Raw genomic sequence first — 21761 nt, 5'->3', positions numbered from 1 at the left:
AGAGCTTTTTCCTACCGAGAATGTCAGTTCATCATTCCTCCTGGTATCTTGGGGCGAAATCAGGATTCTAGGAGACCAAGGCCCAAGCAGGCCAAATCCTTCACCCTGAAGGCAGACACACATCCTTCCTCTTCCAGGGGCCAGGCGCTCTCAGGCCCCGCCCCCGGAGGGGGCGTGGCTCAGTGCGGAGACCCCGGCGGGGGCGGGGCTTTTGGGGGCGCCGCTGACGCGTCGCTGCTAGGGCGAGTGACGCGGCGCCAGCCAGGCCGCAGCCGGGCTCGCGCCGCCCGCCCCGGCTAAGCCGTCCCGCCCCTTGCTCCACGCCCGGCCTCCCGCGCGCCCTGTCAGACCGTGGCGGCCGTTGCAACTCCGTGAAGCGACTGGCGCGCGCCCCTCGTCCCTGCCAGCCTGCGGCTCGTTCCACTCCGCTTTCCTCTCGGCAGCACACTCACTCGCCTGAGGCGACATGGCTCACGTTCCCTCTAACTGCTCGAGCTACCAGGGCTCCGGGGATGGCGGGATGGGGAAGCTCAGGAAGGTAGCTCTCATCACCGGCATCACCGGCCAGGTGAGTGCGGGGCGAGGACGAGAGGCCTGTAGCCCGGGGACACGTGGGCCGCCTCCCTGCGCAGGGCCGCTGTGCCACGGGGAACTGCGCTCCACGAGTCCCGGAAGGTGTCAGCGGCTGCGGGATCGGACAGCTTCAGTCTGAGCAGCATGGCTCTCTGATCGTTCTTGGGGTGTGAACTGGTGCTGTGCACAGGTCCACTCTGTTCACCTGTCCCCTGGGTGACTGTGGAGTTTCTTCCTGGAGCCCAAGTGAGCTCTTGGAAGGAATTTCGTACTTTGCACATCCTGGTGCAGGGAAGTAAAAAGATGAGGGATCTGTCAGTATGTGGAGTTCCAAAGTGAGACTTGGCTTTTCTAATTTCAAAGGCATGAACTCCTTGGATGAGGTAATTAGGGTGTCTTGAATGTTGGGACCCTATGTCCTATTTTGGGCATGACTAATTTATGACAGTAATCTCATAGAGATATTGCAACAGATAGGGACAACCACTGCCTTGTCAAGTTGTGTAGAGTGAGACTTAGGGGTGTTGAAGTAATGTCCTTATTGCTGTAGGACATTCTTTTTGTGTGTATCCCAGGACATCTGATGGTTGTCAAAGGAATGCTAAAGCAATCATGGCAAAGATGATAATAAAGCTAATATGGCCCACACCAGCATACTTACCAGATCATAGTCACTTGATTAATCATGACTCACTAGTTTCCACAACAAAGTCCTGATTTCCACTTTAAGATGTGGAAATTGAGGTGTAGGAGTTTGAATTACCCAACAGGTAGAAAGTATCTCTCGTTTTACAGAAGAACAGATATACATTCCCCAGACATTAGAATATTTCAGTTATTAGATACTGACCATTCTTTCAGTTATCATTGCTTCTTGTTTAAGGTACATCCAATAAACATTTTCAAACTATTAAGATAGAAGGGTAGGAAAAGGATCCAAGGTTGAGGAAAACATCAAGTCAGGAACCCCTCAGTGGTGCTCTTTCGTTGAACTGTGCCTCCTCACCCCCATGTTGTTTCTTTTTTCTAAAGCTAGAGATCTCTTGCAGATGAGGGTCATTGTTATTTAGACCACCACAATGTCTTACCTGTTCTTGTGATCCTAAGTGGCTTTCTTTGTGTTACAGAATCCACAATATGCCTATCTAATGTGCCACTATATCTGAGTGTATTTTAGTATTGGGGGAGTAGTGCTGTCGATAGCTCTTTCTCAGTTTGTTATGGTTCCGACCCTTGCCTATCCTTTGAAACAGGCTCTCCTAAATCTTTTTGTTAGACAAAAACCATCACTAGGTATGTGGGCAAACTAAGATTATTTGGTGATGATTTCTTGGCAGAAATCTGATTTAAAGAATGAGGTAAACTATTTACCTGTCAGCATTCCGGATGCTTAGTAGGTAATTATTTGGGTGAGGGTTCAGGAGTCATGAACTTTAGTAGAATGATTATGGAAGACTAACACTTTATATAGTTTGTCTCACATGACCCCAGATAGTTCCTAATTTTGGGAAGTGTGTTTGCTGGTCTCAAGAAATTTCTTTAAATGACAGGGTTCACTATGTAGTGCAGGCAGACCTGTAATTCAGTATGTAGCCTAGACTGTCATCAAATTCATAGCAATCATCCTGCTTCAGCTACATGAGTACTGTGTGTAGCATGAATTTACAATCTTATAGACCCTTATAAAGGACACACAATCCAGATATTTTGTTTGTAAGTCCTATGCCTTGGGCACATCTAGGGCTATACTAACTTATTCTCCAGCTATGATGCCCCTCGTTATTTGATGTTTCTCCTGGCCATGGAGTTTTGGTCCATGGTGGTTTCCTCCTCCTCTCTCTTCCTCTTTTCCTTCTCTCTCTACCTATAACCCCCTCCTCTGAACCCCCAGTCCTTTCTTCCTCTACTGCCCAATCACAGGCTCTAGTCTTTTATGGACTAGTTAAATTGGGGGGAAGGTTTACATCGCATCACTTGAGTACTTGAGAATCTGCTCATTGGGGGAACCACATCTTGAGAAACCAATATTTAGCATTAGAATACAAGCAGCATCAGGCCAACCCACTACAACTGTGATAACATGTGTTTGCCTAGTAGTTTAATTTTAAAAATGGCTATTAATCTGAGAAGTGCTTTTTATGATCATTGGGTAATGCTAGTACAGAAAGCTGTAGTAAGGAGGCTAGAGAAGTGGAATACTGTGACTCCTAACAGGTATGTTGAAGCTCCACCATTTTCCTCATTTTTTTCTCTAAGGGTTCTAAAGGTAAAGAGGTAAAAAATAGTGACAGCAAAAAGCCTTTCCCACCCATAAACTTCTTAGTACTGACCCTCAAGAGCAGTAGCCAATAATGAAGTCCATTATTATTATTTTTGGGATGAAATAGTAATATATAGAAGTAAGGTTGGAAATAGCCAATTCACGTAATTCTCCAAGGTAGTTATTGTCTGTGCTGTGCCTTGGAAGTACGTTATTGGAGAAAATTTATATCTGGAGAGTGCTGTGAGTTCTGAGATCCTGTGTTCATGTCAGCACCCAGTTTGGTGGATAGAAGAGGATCAATTGTGTGCTCATTATAAGTGGTTCCCAGCTCCCACTTGTCTAATGATGGCAGTGTTGTTTTTAGGCCTTGCATTTGGCCTATTCACAGTTTAGTATTTCTCTTTCTCCTAAATAGCTAAGGCTCAATCTAGGGTCCCCTCCTTGATTAATTTATCATTTCTTACAGAAAGGGTTACATTCTAGTACAGATATCCTGTGCTTAATAATGGAAGTGTTAGCAAGTTAAGATTATTGAATCAGTTTGCAAAGTCATATTTTAAGTACAAATCTCAATAATTTTGCTTTCTACTAGGTTTAGAATTATTATTAGTAAATAATTTCTAAGGGTAGATAACTAAACTGTAAAATTATATATCAAATTTAAATATTTTGAGTCTTTATTCTGAGATTGGGTTTTGTATACTCCAGGCTACTATGGATGTACTAGAATTCCTGATTTCCTGCCACTACTTCCACTTCTCTTTCCCAGTGCTGGCATTTCAGGCTTACATTGCATATCTGCTCTATGGCTTATGTGATACTAGAGGTCACACCAAGCATACTGTGCATTCAGGGAAAGCACTCTTATGGACTGAGTTACATTCCCAACCTCTAAGAGTTTATAATTTACAGGTTGGTAGATTACAGTAACTAAATAAGCTCGATCATTTATTGTATTATATGTCCCCATTTGATTTTAGTTTTGGGATCATTTATTGTACTGACATTTGAGTCATTTCAGTTAATTCTTTGGCGTGAACATGTTGATGATAAATTATGAAGACTGACTAAGACAGTTGCAGAGTGGAACAGAATGAGTTGGGTTTCTAGACTAACTTGGGCTTGAATTGCTGTGTAACTACTTCTATGCCACATGGCTTTTGGTCAGTTTGCTACACAGTATGAGCCTTTCTTTACTCTGAGAATGAATTTTCCTTTAGGGAGATAACAATAACTGTTTTGTTGAATTTTAGCAAAGGAAGCTGAATGGAAAGGCATTGGCATGAGTCTTGCTTTTCTTGAGGAATGCATAGCCAGGAGGGAAAGTTTTCTGGTGTTCGAACCAAATGCAAGAATACAGAGTTCTACTATGCCAGCCGACTTGGGTCCAGTGTGTCTTATGGACTAAATGTACAAAGCAGATCTTGTCTTATCTTATGAGAGGATTGTGAACAGTAACTTCCACTCTAAATCTTCCTTGCTGGGATTTACATACAGTCTTTGGATGAAAGGTTTGTCATATTTGGAGATGAAAGGGATGTCTTGAGCATTGTCCTGCTTTTATCAGACTGCTGTGTATTTTAACATTACATGTAATGAATTGACATGTTGTATATGGAGGGTCAGAGGCTGGATTTTAGCTTCAGTTAATTGTGTGCCTTTATTGTTTTCTGAGTTGGTTTCTTAGCTTGTAAGGTGAAAGGTTACCATATGATTCTAGTCTGTTGCAAGTATATAGTGTTGTGACTTTACCATTATATACTGACTATAGTTTTGTATAAAATAAACAAAGATCAACAAAGAATGTGGGGTTGTTGTTGTTGTCCTTGTTTGTTTTTCTTGTTGTTTCTTGGGGGACTGTAAAGAAGGATTTTCAAAATTCCTGGTATCTCTTTTTTTAATGAATAATAAAAATTCATAAACATTTGTTTGAACCTTTCTTGAAGAAAAGTTCATAAAGTTGAAAGATTTTTTTTATTGTTGTTGTTTTTTTTTTTTTTTTCTTTTTGAGACAGGGTTTTTCTGTGTATCCCTCGCTATCTGAGAGTTTTATTTTAGAAAATATTTATGGAGATGTACTGTGTGCAGAGATCGGTGCTGGGGATGTGGCAATGGACAAAATAAATGTGATTTTTCTTCAAGTACTTGATAGACTAATGGGTTAGCTGTGAGATAAATAATTTTATTCCTGTGATAATTCATTGCTATTATAATAAATTTATTACTATTACAAGGAGACTTGCCCTTAAAAATCATGTAAAATATCATTAACACAACATGTTAATTGAACATCTCCACTGAGGTGCCCCACTCAAAGTCCATTTTCCTTTTTCTTTTTTAAAAGACAGGTCTCACTAAGTTGCCTTGGGCTCAAGTAGACATTGAACTTGTTGTCTTTTTGCCACCTCTTCACCCCAAGTGATTGGCATCATAGATTTTTATCAGCAGTCTTGGCTGAATTGAACATCTTTTACCAAGGGAGTTTCTGATTATAAATGCCATGTTTGAGAACGAATTAATTCTGAAGGGTTATTGGGATGGGTCTCAAGGGGGCTGTTAGAGACTCTTGCATAGGACCTGAGTTCGGTTTCCAGCACCCATGTCTAGGAAGCTCACTTGCTCCTGCTCTAGGGCATTTGATATTTTTTTCTAGTCTTTGAGGGCCACCTGAATGCACAAACCTCCATATAGACACACATATATACATGTAATTACAAAAAAAGTAAAAATTGGATCTTACTGAGTTTGCTCAGGTGGCTTTGAACTTGATTACAGATGGTTTTGTGCCTCAAGATCACGTGGATTACAGGAACATGGTACCGTGCTCACTGTGAAGATGTACCACTGAGGCATTAACTGTAGGCTGCTTTATTTTACTTTTAAAATGAATCATGAATATTTTTCACACAGTGAAAATATTTACATCTCCGTAAATATTTACTAAAATAAAATTCTCAAGTAGACGGCAAGGAATACACTGAGAAACCTTGTTTAAAAAGGAAAGGACCCCCCCAAATCCTTTCAACTATATGAACCTGAGGTTCAAACAAATGTTTATATATTTTTAATATTCATAAAAAGAAAAAGAGATAGTTGAAATATTGCATTTTTATTCTTCTTTTTTAATTTCTCATTCTTAACATTGGTGGCTTGCCATCTCATGATTACATAGTTTAAAGGCCACATTCATTGATGGGCCAAAACTAATTTTGTTGTTGTTGTTGTTGTTGTTGTGAGGCCTTGAAAGGCAGATAGAAGGGCTTGACATAATGGCATATGAAATAGCCTGTCAGAGAAACATACAGCAAATAGAACTGAGTCCTGGTTCTGGCTGAAATCTAAACTAAAATCCTGCTTTCAAAAACAAGTTCAATGAAAAAAGTGTGCCACCTCCCTAGTCTTTCTAGGCAATCTAGTTGGTCTTCTTGATGCTTCATTTCCTCATTTTGAAGAAGGGATTAAATATATAGACATCATAAACTGATTACAAGCTAGAAATGTTGATTATAATGATAAATATACAGTATAGAAACGTTATAGAATGGTAAATCTTACCATTTCAAATTTTCTCAAGATAAGGAGGATTGAGAGGATGGATTTAGGATGTAGCTTGCAGGATAACTTTGAAATAATAAAAGAATGGAGGCTGGAAAGCCAGCTCTTGAATTATGAATTATAAGACAGAGGATGAGAACATGCCTAATTGTAAAGGAGAGAGAATGGGGTACAGCAATGCTTTGTGATAAACTGCATATAGGAACCTTAGAAGTGGAAGATAATTGACCTTAAGACAGTTCTGGAGACTTACTTGGTTGGCATTACCATAAACAGAGCTGCAGCCACTGGGGAGAATGTTAATTTTAATCTTAGTTTTAGATTTTGTGAGAATAGTTGAAGTACTGTGTTTCCTTGGATTTGAGGTAAGAACACACTGTTTAAGTTCAAATAACATATAAGGTATTTAAAAATGCATTCTTGTGATGATGGTACAATATCATGGTCCCCTTTCTTGTAACACCCTAGACAATATCGACAGCATAGCACTCACATATTGAAGTCTTAAGAGTGCCCTGATGGGTTGCTTGCTCTTCTCTTAGCCCCTGTCCAGAATGCTTTTTGGTGATGGTGATGTGTGAAACTGATAAATAGTTCTTGTGCCAAATCTAGAACATCACTTTGGTGTTCAATTGTATAGAAGGATATTTTACAGAATTAGAGTTAGATTTTATATACACAGACTTTCTTTGCTGAAAGGCATTTACCTTTTTTTTTTTTTTTCTTTACCTCTGGACTGTTCAGATGATACTTTTAAAGAAGTACTACTTGTGAATTTTGGAGAAATTCTTTCTCAGACCTTCATATTAATTGTTTTGACTTTAAGCTGAAAAAGAAAGATATTTTAAGAAAATAGAGAAATTTTACCTCTGAAAGTATGATATAAATGCTTGTGCATTAGGGTTGATTGTAGTGTGAATGACTTGCTAGATTATGTTTAACAGAAACATGTTCCTAACACAGAGTGAAAAAGTTTCTAGTTTGCCACATTAGTTTTCTTTTTAAATTAAGACATATTTTTTTGAGTTTCTTGGCTGCACCCTTAGGTTGACTAGCCTTTCATAAAAGAATTTTTAAAACTGCATTTATTTACTTTTTAAACATTTATTTTTATTATGACTGTATAGGTGAAGGTGTCATGTAAACTATGGCTCATTTATGGATGTCAGATGATAATTTTTAGGAGTAGGATCTTTCCTCCTGTCCTGTGGGACCTGGGGCTTGAACTCAGCTTGACATGTTTGGTGACAAGCACATTTACCCACAGAGCCATCCTAACCAACTCAATATTTATAGACTTCTTTATCTATAATACATTGAAATTTTGTAGGTATATTCAAATACCAGTAGAATTTTTTTTAGTAATGATAGATGTAGATCTCTTTGTAGACTTATAGTGGACTCTTTCAAAATGTAATCATGGTTGGAAAAGACCTGTTGGTTAAAATGCAAATAGCTCCTGCTTGAATGAGTAATTCAAAGGAGAAAGGTAACAGGAGCCTTGATTGTCAAGAGTTATTGGAATTCTGGTATTTCTCCACACTTGGAGACTAACAAGATAACTTACAGTTCTATGCATGGTGACAGAAGATGTAAGGGTCAGGGACAAACGCCATAATTTCTTATAGCCCTCTAGGCAGTATGAATTCATCTCTGTGCAGTTGTTTTCATAGCATTCTTCTTTGCTCCTAAGATTCTTAGGGTGGCATGCTGAGCTTAGATGAAAGGTGCTGTTTTTTGGTTCTGCACCACAATTGAGAAAATATGAGGTTATAAGACTCCCAATTATTATGATTATTATTGATGTGAGATCTTGCTATGTTTCCCAGACTAGTCTTGAAAATACTTGGAAACAAGTATTCATATGCATCTTGGATTACTCGAATGAGCTTCCATACCCAACTAGAAAATGCTAATCTTTTTATGGAGACTGCTAGTGTGCTGGTTAGTATTTGTCAACTTGACACAAACTAGAGTCATCTTGGGAGAAGGAAACTCGTTTTAGAATTTTCCTTAGTCAGGTTGGCCAGTAGGAAAGTCTATAGGCATTTTCTTGATTAATGATTAATGTGGGAAGGCATAACTTGACATGGGGTACTGGGTTGTATATAAAAGCAGGCTGAGCAAGACCTAAAGAACAAATCAGTAAGCAGTATTTCTCCTTGGCTGTACTTTAGTTCTTGCCTCCAGGTTTCTGTGCTGCCTTCCCTTCATGATGGTCTGTAAGATACAAGATGAAATAAACCCCTTCTTTCCATGTTGCTTTAGGTCATGTTTTATTACAGCAGCAGAAAGCAGTCAGCTAGTAAATATGTCCAGTCTTTGCCTGAGGGAAACATTAAATATTATTTTAGATAGAACAGAAATACCTTTGCTCCAGAGACAGTTACTGACTATTTTAAAGGCTATCAAAGTATTCTTGAAAAGATAGTTCAGAACACCAGTGACCAATGCTTTTGCTTAGGTAAGTAGGACCTCATAAAAATGATTTGATTATTTAAGATGTGCTTTCCTTAGGTAAGTGGGACCTCATAAAAAGGAGTAATAAGGTTTGTAATAGGAGAATCAAAAGAAATACCCCTCCCCCACTGGATTCAGTGAAGGGGAGTCTGTAGGGAAAAGGCTTTGCTTCCTGTTTGTGTTTGTATCTAGCATAAATGACTTTTAGGCTGTCAGTGTCCATGAGAACAAGGGCTATTTTACTACTGTGTTCTTAGCACAGTGCTTAGAATATGGTAGGTTCCAAATAAGTATTTGTTGAATACTCTGAATTCACTATTAACTCTATAAAACTTGAAAAAAATGTACTAGGTGAAAGAAAACTGTAATTGTAGGTGTCATGCTTTGGAGGGGATCTGACAACTGGAACCTCTGGGCTGAACCTAGTTGTCACACATTTTTGTTAATGGTTGTATACTGGGGCATAGCCATACCTGTTTGTTTCAATAGTTTCATTTTCCAGAGTTGAATAGCTACAGCAGATACTGTGCCTTACAGAGCCTCAAGTATTTACAATGTGGATCATTACTGAAGCTTTTTGCCAAATGTAGTATAGAGCCATATTCCTCAATAAGATAACTAGATTGTTATAAATGTAGATGCTATCTCTAGAAGGAGGGGCAAGTGTAAGGGACAGAAAGGGACAAAAGAGTAGTGAATGACAGGAACCAAGGAGGCCTGAGCATTTTGAGGTTTTTGGGGGTTGGAAAAAAATATAATAATATAAATTTACCATTAGTGAGACATTTAGTATGTTTATTATGATCATGTTATATAACCACTATTACGTCTAGTAATATTCTGTAATATTTTCTATAACTTTAAAATGTTATTCCATTCTTATTATCTCTGGATTTCTTCATGCTGGAAATGTATAGATGGTTATGAGATATGTGGCCTTTCTTTATAGTTTCTATCACTGAGTAAAATTGTTGAGTTTTGTTTTTAATCGCTATAGAACAGCCTTAGACTGGATACATTTCTAAAGGAAAGAGGGTTATTTTGGCTCACTGTTTTAGACTGGGAAGTATAAGATTTACATTTTGTAAGGATCATATGCTGCTGTTTTAATTCCTTGAGGAAAGCAAGTTTGTGTGGATAAGAGAGATCTCATGGCAACAGAGGAAGCCAGAGAAAGCTCACTTCTGTTTATAATAATATGCTCTTGTAGTAACTAGTGTAGTCCCCCGAAATCAAGATGTCACTCATCTGTCATAGAAGCTGTCTCACTACAACCCAGACATTGTCAACTCAGCTCCACTTCCCATACTGCCACATTGAAGATATTGAGTGATAAAAATAGCAGTTATGCTTTTATGCTGTAGCATGGGTCAGAACTTCATTTCCTTTTATGGCTAAATAGTATACCACTATATGTGTAGACATGCCATATTTTGTTTATTCAATTACCTGTTGATGGTGATGTGTGTTATTCATCTTTTGACACTTGGGAATAGTGCTTTTTGAACATTCCTTTGTAAGTAACTGAGCACCTGCTTTCAGTTCTTGTTGGTATATCCCCATGGAGGAGTTACAGGACCGAGGTGTAAGGAGGCTTACTTAGTATTACAAGTGTTTCACACAGCATCAAAAAGAACTAGGCCTGAAAAGCACCTTTTGATTTGGCAAGCAGGAAGTTATTTGGAGATTTCAGGGAGTTATAGGAACAGCAGCCAGAGTAGAGTTAGTGCAACAGGTCTTAGCTCTACTTTTAAAATTTGACTGAGAATGGAGGATACTTTTTCTTCTCTTAAGGGCATTGAAGTCTACCAGAGATTAGTTATTTTTTCAGTCAGGGTCTTTGTGTGTAGCCCTGACTGATACTGAATTCTCATTCATCCTACTTCCCTCAGTACTGCGGTTACAGGAATGTGCTAGGATATATGACCCTAAGGAACACTTAGTATGTATAATGACAAGAGTAAAAAGTTTCTTTGCATTGACAGAAACAAGAGAAGAAAAGGATTCTAGAGGTCTAGTGGATTGGTCTCTGCATTAGTGCTGTTCTTTGATGAGTACTCTGCTGTGAGCTTGTGGGTACTCTCTCTGGTTATGCAGGCTCTCAGTCTGCTCTTCAGTCTGCATGTTGCCTTTATGGATCACTTTGTGAATTCATTTTGCAGCAGAGTGGTTTCCATTGCTTCCCAGTAAGTTCTTTTATTGAAACTGGGTAAAAATTAATAGGTTATAATGACTGCTGACTGTTGGGAAGGATCAGAAACTGCTTTCCAGGTCCTTTAAGAGCATGTGGAAGTAGACTAGATGACATAGGGAGGTTGTGGTAGGGAAGAAAATTTCAAGGAGGCAGAAAAGGTGCTCAGGCCATTTGGCACTAGGAACAGCAGAGATCCAGGGACACAGGCCTGGTGAGAATGCACTCCGAGTAGCTGGGGAGCAGAGAGGTCTGAGCCGAGCTCGGAAAGTACACACCCCCATTGGTTCAGGGGAGCAGGAACCCTGCCTTAGGGTCTCTGTTTCCACATGGCTGCCCATGCTTGGAGAACAGGCACTCAGGCCATATGCCACCAGGAACAGCCGAGATCCAGGGAAACAGGACAGGTACACGGGAGAGACAAGAACCAATCACCGACAACAAGACCATGTATAATCACAAACAACAAGATGGCAAGAGGAAAGCGAAAGAACTTACCTCAGGGAAACCAAACAACCTGGCAACACCAGAACCCAGCTCTCCCATCACATCAAACAGCGGAATGTCAAACACTCCAGAAAAAGAAGACGAAGACCTAAAATCATACCTCAAGACAATGATAGAGATCCGTGAACAAGAATGGTAGGAAAAGCAAAAAGAATCAAAAGCTTTTAAAGAGGAAACAAGAAAAACACTCAAAGAACTCAAAAAACTAGAGGAAAACAGAACCAAAGAGATGAAGGAATGGAAGAAGGAATTTAAAACTGAAATTGACACAATAAAGAAAACACTAAAAGAGATAACCCTAGAGGTAGAACACCTAAAAAAGAAATCAGGAGTCACAGATGCAAGCATTACCAATAAACTACAAGAGATGGAAGAAAGAATCCCAGGGGCCGAAGACAACATTGAAAACATAGACAAAACAGTCAGAGAAGATGCAAAAACCAAAAAGCTCCTAACCCAAAATGTCCAGGAGATCCAGGACACAATGAAAAGACCAACCGTAAGGATAATAGGAATAGGAGAGGGAGAAGAATATCAACTAAGAGGCACAGTAAATATCTCCAACAAAATCGTAGAAGAAAACTTCCCTACCCTTAAGAATGAGATGACCTAGAGCATATAAGATGCCTACAGAACTCCAAATAGAGTGGACCAGAAAAGAAATTCCTCCTGACACATAATAGTCAAAATGTTAAGTGCCCAAAACAAAGAAAGAATACTAAAAACAGTAAGGGAAAACTGTCAGGTAACATATAAAGGCAGACCAATCAGAATCACACCCGATTTCTCAACAGAGACTATGAAAGCTAGAAGATCCTGGACTGACATCATGCAGACCCTAGAAGAACACATGTGTCAGCCCAAGCTGCTATCCCCAGCAAAACTCTCAATCACCATAGATAAAGAGACCAAGATATTCCAAGATAAAACTAAATTTACACAATATCTGACCAAAAACCCAGCACTACAACGAATTATAGGTGGAAAACCCAATACAATGAGGGGAACTACATCCTAGTAAAAACAAGAAAATACCTAAGCAAGAAAACCAAAAGAAGAAAGACACACAGCCACGATTCTACTTCCAAAAGCAAAAATAGCAAGAAACAGCAACCGTTATTCCTTAATATCTGTTAACATACATGGACTCAAATCCCCAATAAAAAGATATAGGCTATCAGACTGGATACATAAACAGAATTCAGCATTTTGTTGCATACAGGAAACACATCTCAGAGACAAAGACAGAGTAAAAGGTTGGCAAAAAACCTTCCAAGCAAACGGCCCCAAGAAGCAAGCTGGAGTGACCATTCTAATATTGAATAATGTAAATTTTCAACCAAAAGTTATCAAAAAAGATAATGAAGGACACTTTTTAATCATTACAGGGAAATTTTGTCAGGAGAAACTCTCAATCCTTAAAATATATGCTCTAAATACAAGAGCACCCATATTCATAAAAGAAACCCCACTAAAGCTCAAAAAATACACTGCGCCCCACACAATAATAGTGGGATACCTTACCACCTCACTCTCATCATTGAAAAAATCATGGAAACAGAAACTGAACAAGGACACAGCGAAACTAGAAGAGGTTATGAACCAACCGTAATTAATAGACATGTACAGAACATTTCATCTTAAAACAAAAGAATATACCTTAGTCCCAAAACCTCAGGGCACCTTCTCCAAAATTGTCCATATAATCGGTCACAAAACAAGCCTCAATAGATATAAGAAGATTGAAATACGCCCATGCATTCTATCAGATCACCATGGTCCAAAGCTGGTCTTTAATAACGACAAAGTCAAACAAAAGCCCGAGAGCGGAACCTGGCCCATCTGCCACCCGGAACGGTGGCTCGTAGAGGCTGAGCAACTGGTGGGTGGGAGACCTGGGATGCCAGGAAGCAGAGAGATCTCTGCGGAGTGCACACGGAAAGTGCACCCCCTGCCTTGCCCTGCCCTGCCCTGCCTGATCCAGCTACCAGGAACAGAACTTTGGAACTTCTGTTCCCACCCGGCAACTCTGAGGCATAAAACAGGGCTCAACCCATCTGCCACATGGACCAGTGGAGATCCAGGGACACAGACCAGATACAAGGGAAAGGCAAGAACATATCACTGACAACAAAATGGCAAGAGGAAAGCAAAAGAGTATATCCCAAGGAAACCAGACAACCTGGCAACACCAGAACCCAGCTCTCCCATAAGAGAAAACATCGGAATTCCAAACACTCCAGAAAAGGAAGACACAGACCTGAAATCATACCTCAAGATGCTGATAGAGATACTTAAGCAAGAACGGGAGGGAAAGCAAAAAGATTCAGAAGCTTTTAAAGAGGAAACAAGAAAAACACTCAAAGAACTCAAAGAACTAGAGAAAAACAGAATCAAAGAGATGAAGGAATGGAAGAGGGAATTTAAAACGGAAATTGACATGATAAAGAAAACAGAAAAAGAGATAACCCTAGAGGTAGAACACCTAAAAAAGAAATCAGGAGTCACAGAAGCAAGCATTTCCAATAGATTACAAGAGATGGAAGAGAGAATCTCCAGGGCAGAAGACAACATTATAAACATAGACAAAACAGCCAGAGAAGATGCAAAAACCAAAAAGCTCCTAACCCAAAATGTCCAGGAAATCCAGGACACAATGAGAAGACCGAACCTAAGGATAATAGGAATAGAAGAGGGAGAAGAGTATCAACTAAGAGGCACAGTAAATATCTTCAATAAAATCGTAGAAGAAAACTTCCCTACCCTCAAGAATGAGATGACCACGAGCATAAAAGAAGCTTTCAGAACTCCAAATAGGTTGGACCAGAAAAGAAATAACTCCCGACACATAATAGTAAAAACATCAAGTGCCCAAAGCAAAGAAAGAATACTAAAAGCAGTAAGGGAAAAAGGTCAGGTAACATATAAAGGCAGGCCAATCAGACTCACACCCGATTTCTCAACAGAGACTATGAAAGCTAGAAGAGCCTGGACAGACATCATGCACACCCTAAGAGAGCACAAGTCCCAGCCCAAGCTGCTATACCCAGCAAAACTATAAATCACCATTGATGGAGAGATGAAGATATTTCAAGACAAATCAAAATTTACACAATATCTGACCACAAACCCAGCACTACAACGAATTATAAGTGGAAAACCCAATACAATGAGGGAAAATACAGCCTAGTAAAAACAAGAAAACTCTTAAACAAGAAAACTAAAAGAAGAAAAAGACACAGACACAACTCAACCCAAAAAAGAAATAATGGCAGGAAACAGAAACAACTATTCCTTGATATCTATTAACATAAATGGACTCAACTCCCCAATAAAGAGACATAGGCTATCAGACTGGATACATAAACAAAATCCAGCCTTTTGCTGCATACAGGAAACTCATCTCAGAGACAAAGACAGACACTATCTCAGAGTAAAAGGGTGGGAAAAAAAGTTCCAAGCAAACAGCTCTAAGAAGCAAGCTGGAGTGGCTATTCTAATATCGAATAAAGTAAATTTCCAACCAAAAATTATCAAAAAAGATAAGGAAGGACACTTTTTACTCATTACCGGGGAAATCTGTCAGGAGAAACTCTCAATTTTTAACATATAAGCTCCAAATAAAAAAGCACCCACATTCATAAAAGAAACCCTACTAAAGCTCAAAAAATACATTTCACCGCACACAATAATAGTGGGAGACTTTAATACCCCACTCTCTCCAATGGACAGATCATGGAAACAGAAACTGAACAAGGACACAGCAAAACTAGCAGAGACTTTGAACCAACTAGAATCAATAGATATATACAGAACATATTATCCTAAAGTAAAAGAATACACCTTCTTCTCATCACCCCATGGAACCTTCTCGAAAATTGACCACATAATTGGACACAGAGTGAGCCTCAATCGATATAAGAAGATTGAAACACTCCCATGCATCCTCTAAGATCACCATGGTCTACGGCTAGTCTTTAACAACAACAAAAACAAAAAGCCCACATACACATGTAAACTAAAAAACGCTCTGTTAAACGATTACAGGTTCAAAGAAGAAATAAAAAAAGGAATTAAGGATTTTCTAGAATTCAATGAAAACGAAAACACAACATACCCAAACCTATGGGATGCAATGAAAGCAGTACTGAGAGGAAAACTCATAGCCCTAAGTGCTTCCAAAAAGAAACTGGAGAGAGCTTACATCAGCAACCTGACAGCACAGCTAAAAGCCCTAGAACAAAAGGAAGCAGATATACCCAAAAAGAGGAGACGGCAAGAAATAATCAAAATTAGGGCAGAAATAGACCAAATAGAATCAAAAAGAACCATTGAAAAAATCAACAAAACCAAGAGTTGGTTCTTTGAGAAAATCAACAAGATTGATAAACCCCTAGCCAGACTAACTAGAGGGCAAAGAGAGAGTATACAAATTAACAAAATCAGAAAGGAAAGTGGGCACATAACAACTGAAACTGAGGAAATTCAAGAAATCATCAGATCCTACTACAAAATCTTATACTCCACAAAATTGGAAAATCTGGAGGAAATGGATAAATCCCTAGAGAGATACAAGATCCCAAAGTTAAACCAGGACCAAGTAAACCATCTAAATAACCCTATAACACCTAAAGAAATAGAAGTCATCAAAAGCCTCCCAACCAAAAAAAAGCCCAGGCCAGTCGGGTTCAGTGCAGAATTTTATCAGACATTTATTGGGGATATAACACCAACACTCTCCAAACTATTCCACAAGATTGAATCAGATGGAATACTACCTAACTCATTTTTTGAGGCTACAATAACCCTCGTACCTAAACCACACAAAGACTCTACAAGGAAAGAGAACTTCAGACCAATCTCACTTATGAACATTGATGCAAAAATACTCAACAAAATCCTTGCAAACCGAATCTAAGAACACATCAAAACGATCATTCACCATGACCAAGTAGGCTTCATCCCTGGGATGCAGGGATGGTTTAATATAAGGAAATCCATCAATGTAATCCACCATATAAATAAACTCAAAGATCAAAATCACATGGTCATCTCACTAGATGCTGAGAAAGCATTTGACAAAAATCCAACACCCCTTCATGTTAAAAGTCCTGGAAAGAACAGGAATCCAAGGTCCATACCTAAACATATTAAAAGCAATATACAGTAAACCAACAGCGAACATCAAACTTAAAGGTGAGAAACTTGAAGCAATCCCACTAAAATCAGGGACTCGACAAGGCTGCCCACTCTCCCCCTATCTATTCAACATAGTACTGGAAGTCCTGGCTGGAGCAATTAGCAAAAGGAGATCAAGGGGATACAAATCGGAAAGAAAGAAGTAAAAACATCACTATTTGTAGATAACATGATAGTGTACTTAAGTCACCCCAAAAATTCCACCATAGAACTTGTACAGTTGACAAACAAGTTCAGCAATGTGGTTGTATTTAAAATTGACAAATCAGTAGCCTTCCTCTATTCAAAGACAAACATGGAGAAAGAATTTAGGGAACAGATATCTTTCACAATAGTCACAAACAGTATGAAATACCTTGGTGTGACTCTAACTAAGCAAGTGAAGGACCTGTACGACAAGAACTTCAAACCTCTAAAGAAGGAAATGGAGAAAGATCTCAGAAAATGGAATGATCTCCCATGCTCATGGATTGGAAGAATTAACATTGTAAAAATGGCCATCTTACCAAAAGCAATCTACAGATTCAATGCAATCCCCATCAAAATTCCAACCAAATTCTTCATAGAGTTTGAAAGAGCAATGTGCAATTTCATCTGGAATAACAAAAGATCTAGAATAGCGAAATCCATCCTCAACAACAAGAGAACATCTGCAGGTATCACTATCCCTGACCTCAAGCTATATTACAAGGCAATTGTGCTAAACACTACATGGTACTGATACAGAGACAGTTACATGTATCAATGGAATAGAATAGAAGATCCAGAAATGAGCCCTTACATATATTGTCAGTTGATTTTTGACAAAGCAGCTGTAAGCATTCAATCGAAAAAGGACAGCTTCTTCAACAAATGATGCTGGTCCAACTGGCACACAGCATGCAGAGAATGAAAATAGACCCTTTCTTATCTCCTTGTACAAAGCTCAAGTGCAAGTAGATCAAAGATCTCCACATTAAACCAGGTACACTGCAATTATTAGAAGAGAAAGAAGAGAAAACCTTAGAACACATAGGCACAGGAGAAAATTTTCTGAACAGAACACAGATGACTAGTGCTCTTAGGTCAAAGATTGGCAAATGGCACTGAATGAGATTGCAAAGTTTCTGTAAGGCTAAGGACACTCTCAAGAAAACCAAAAGCAGCCAACAGAGTGGGGAAAGATCTTTACCAACCCCACATCAGATAGAGGCCTAATGTCCAAGGTATACAAAGAACTCAAGAAGCTAGACACCAGAGAATCAAACAACCCTATTAAAAATGGGGTACAGAGCTAAACAAAAATTTCTCAATTGAGGAATATTGAATGGCTGAGAAGCATCTATGGAAGTGCTCAACATCATTAGCCATCAGGGAAATGCAAATCAAAACAACCCTCAGATTCCACCTCACACCAGTCAGAATGGCTAAGATCAAAAATTCAGATGACAGCAGATGTTGGCGAGGATGCGGAGAAAGAAGAACACTTCCCCACTGATTTTGGGGCTGTAAACTGGTACAACCACTCTGGCAATCAGTCTGGTGATGCCCCAGAAAATTGGCCATAGTACTACCTAAAGACCCAGTTATTCCACTTCTGTGCATTTACCCGAGATACTACAACATACAACAAAGACACATACACCACAATGTTCATAGCATCTCTATTTATCATAGCCAGAAGCTGGAAAGAATCCTGAAGTCTTTCAGTAGATAAATGGATATAAAAATTGTGGTAAATTAACCCAATGGAGTTCTACTTAGCCATCAGAAAGAATGACTTAAGGATATTCTTAAGAAAATGGATGCATCTAGAGAATATTATCCTGAGTGAGATGACCCAGTCACAAAAGAGCAGACATAATATGCAGTCACTGATAATTGGATACTAATCCCAGAAAGCTCTGAACACCCCAGAAACAACTCACAGACTGTGTGAAGTTCAAAAAAATAAAAAAAAATGAAAAGAAAAAACCATCATGTTTAGTCCTTATACACCAAGAAAACTTTGACTAATTCCAGGTTACATCTTGTTTTACATGTACTTTATGCTCATTGTAACTAGTAAGATCTTAATGCACATTATCAAACCTTAAAAAAATGCCAAGCAATGACAAAAATGTATTTGTATACTTTTTTGCAAAAAAAAATCTGTACATTTATTTTTGGTTTTTAAAATAACGTTGTTCAATTAAAAAAAAAGAAGTAGCACTAGGGATAAGATATTTCTTGAGATATTGCGTTTTACATCTGAGAAAATGAAAATGACAATGAAAATGAATGAACGAATGAATGAATGAGTGAATAGGAATCCTGAATGTCAGTAGCTTCCAGTTTTTAAGTAGGCAGGTTTTAAAAGTATAGTGTCCAAGTGTGAAACAATTAAAAATGAGAGCGTAATGAAGGAAATATTTTTTGTTTTCAGTCCTTTCGTTAAGAGAATATTTCATTCACTAAGGTATAATAAAGACATGTTTGACCACTAGGTTCTAGTTTTAGCTATGTAAATTGATCTAATAACTTTTTGGTATCTTGTCAAAGAATGGATTAAACATATATCATAGGTTCTCCATTAGTGTGTAAAGTACATTGGAACCATCTCACTGCTTGTTTGCTGAGAATAAAAAGTAAATAATTCACTTCACTGAGTCTCAGAACCCTCGTAAAGATTTCCTAGGGATCTTGTCTAAAATCTCTGGTGACATTTTTTTAGATTGCACAAAAAACATCAGCTTATGCATATATGACCTTGAGTAAATAGAGCTCAGTCCTATGTACTAGGGCTTTCTGGAAGGGCACTTTGTATATATAATACTTCATCCTTCTGGAGACTTTGATACTGAGCACCTTCCATGTGCTTGGGAAGCATTACATGGCTGATTACTTGGGTTTCATGTTTTCTCCTCTGTCATGCCAGGCATACTCTACATGATCTTGTCTTATGATGGTCATAAAACTAGTAGATTCAGGAGCCCCATTGAGTCCTTCTAGTTCTGATTCTGCAGCTATGCTAAGAGTATGAATATGCATGCAAGGACAATTCAAACTATTGTGATGTTGTGTTATGAAACTGAAATAAAGATTTAGGGTGCTTCTAGGAAATGACAAATTTCGTAATTTTGACCATGGGCTTTTGTACTCCTCCCCATACCTTTTTAAAATGCTTTTGATGTAGACATCTAGTTGATTTTATTGCATAGTAACCTGTGATTATATGTTCTCCGTGCCTGGCTTTAAAAATGTTAAAAAATGGAGTAGGGAAAGTATTAGTATACTTTTCTTCTTTCAGCTTTTTAATAGAGTATAGTATAACATATCGTAGTAGTTTCAAATTTCTTTTTTTCATCTATCTAGCTATTTTGACTAGTTTAGGGAATTTTGAGTTATCTTAATTTGTATAGAGCTCTCTATCCATTTAAATTTATTGGTGCTGAGCATGTAGGTTTCAACCTCTTTAAATATAATTACAAGCTTGTACTTTTGCCAGGCTTAAGAGAATTTGGCTTTAACCATTGTGAACTAGATAATATTTTAAAAGAAATTCTTAAATATAGACCAGGGAAATGATTGGAAGCCCAGCTGAAATCTTAGGTTTACTGTGTCAGGCACAGTGGCTAGACAGGTGCTTAAGGGTGAGTCTAGGAAACCTGAAATTATTGTTTAGCTCTTTAAAAAGTGTAGATCACTTAGCCTTTATGAGAGTTATGTTTCCCCTCCATCATCTCTAGAAATATACATTTCAGGAAATGAATATAAATATATATAGGGAATAAAGATATCTAATTGTCTTTTAGCCTTCTAAGGTTAAAATTTATAGCATGCATGATATAATCTAAATTTTGTGGGACATTGATGTGGATTAATAGTCACTACTTTGGTTTGGGAGAAATTATAGGATGACTCTTGATGGACCGTGCAGAGGAAATAAGTTGTTTGCTCTGCTGAGAAGGCAGATGAAGGCTGCTATGGGAGAGGTGGCTGGAACTGCAGGGACAGAGGCTGTTTATCATGTAATGTAGGGAGGAATTAGTCTGGGCTTTACAGAGTGGAGGTCCATGCTGGAAAATAAGGGTGCTGTGATATTCTCCCCAGGAAGAACAACCAACTATGCTTTGAAAGGTTATCTTTGTTATGTGAGTTTTTTTTTTTCGTTTTTCAGATTTATTTTTATTTATGTTTATGTGTCAAAATGAGTATATGCTGGGAGTATATTCAGATTCCTGGGAGCTGGAGTTAGGTGGTTTGGAGTTGTATAATGTCGGTAATTAGGGACTGAACTCAGGTGTTCTAGGAGAGCAGTAGAGCTCTAACCGCTGAGCCACCTCTTAAACCTCAACTCAACCACTGTTTTAAATTATGTGTGCTGAGTCATCTTTTTAGGGTTATAACTTAACAATTTTTGTGTTGTATTTAGTTATAAGAAGATTGGTTGAGTTAATAGACAAAGGATCTGTTTCTGGTGTTTGAACCCTTGTCCAGAGAGAAATCCTAAGGACTAGATGAATATATGATCTTTGACTTCAGTATTTTCTGAGTACCTTGAACAAATTTCTGAATCTCTGTATACCATCCTTTACCTATAGCAACAAGTAAATAAGCCCGAGTTGTACTGGGAGTGAACATGCCCCATATGACTGTGATTAGAAAATGGGAACACTAACATCTGCCATTTTGGGGTTTCTAGTGTACTAGGCTTTATGCTAGCTTGTCCTACCCCTGACATTCCCTTTATTCTGCAGCTCACATTTTTTTCTAAGTATTTTTTTATGGTTAATAGAATACATAGACATAGAAGCCATGCTAGTTATGACTACTTGTATTTGATGTTATCTTAAACTGGCCTTGGATACTAGGAACCAAACCCAGGTAAGAGCAACAAGTGATCTTAACTATTAGCTGTTTTTCCTTTTTCTTTGGAGCCATTTTGCCCATTTAATGAAGGGCTCACCTTGCTGGGCATAGAGGTGATTACCTGGTAATTCTAGCACTTCGGCTGCTGAGGCAAGACATCTCTAGTCTAGTGTGAAGTTGTAT

The 21761-nt window shown here is 38.5% G+C and overlaps 1 protein-coding gene across 1 annotated transcript in view; it reads left to right on the top strand.

Moving 5' to 3' along the window:
- Nucleotides 1–366: 366 nt before the first annotated feature.
- Nucleotides 367–21761, top strand: part of GMDS (GDP-mannose 4,6-dehydratase) — a 594697-nt gene continuing 573302 nt past the window's right edge. Inside the window, exon 1 of the mRNA XM_080918622.1 lies at nt 367–568. Coding sequence (XP_080774748.1) covers nt 467–568 — 102 coding nt within the window. The 5' untranslated portion in view covers nt 367–466. The remainder of the gene's footprint in view (nt 569–21761) is intronic.

Source organism: Micromys minutus, assembly GCF_963924665.1.
Source record: "Micromys minutus genome assembly, chromosome: 6".
Taxonomy (NCBI): Eukaryota; Metazoa; Chordata; class Mammalia; order Rodentia; family Muridae; genus Micromys; species Micromys minutus.
Note: the sequence above shows the minus strand (reverse complement) of the source record. Positions and strands in the feature narration are given on the sequence as shown.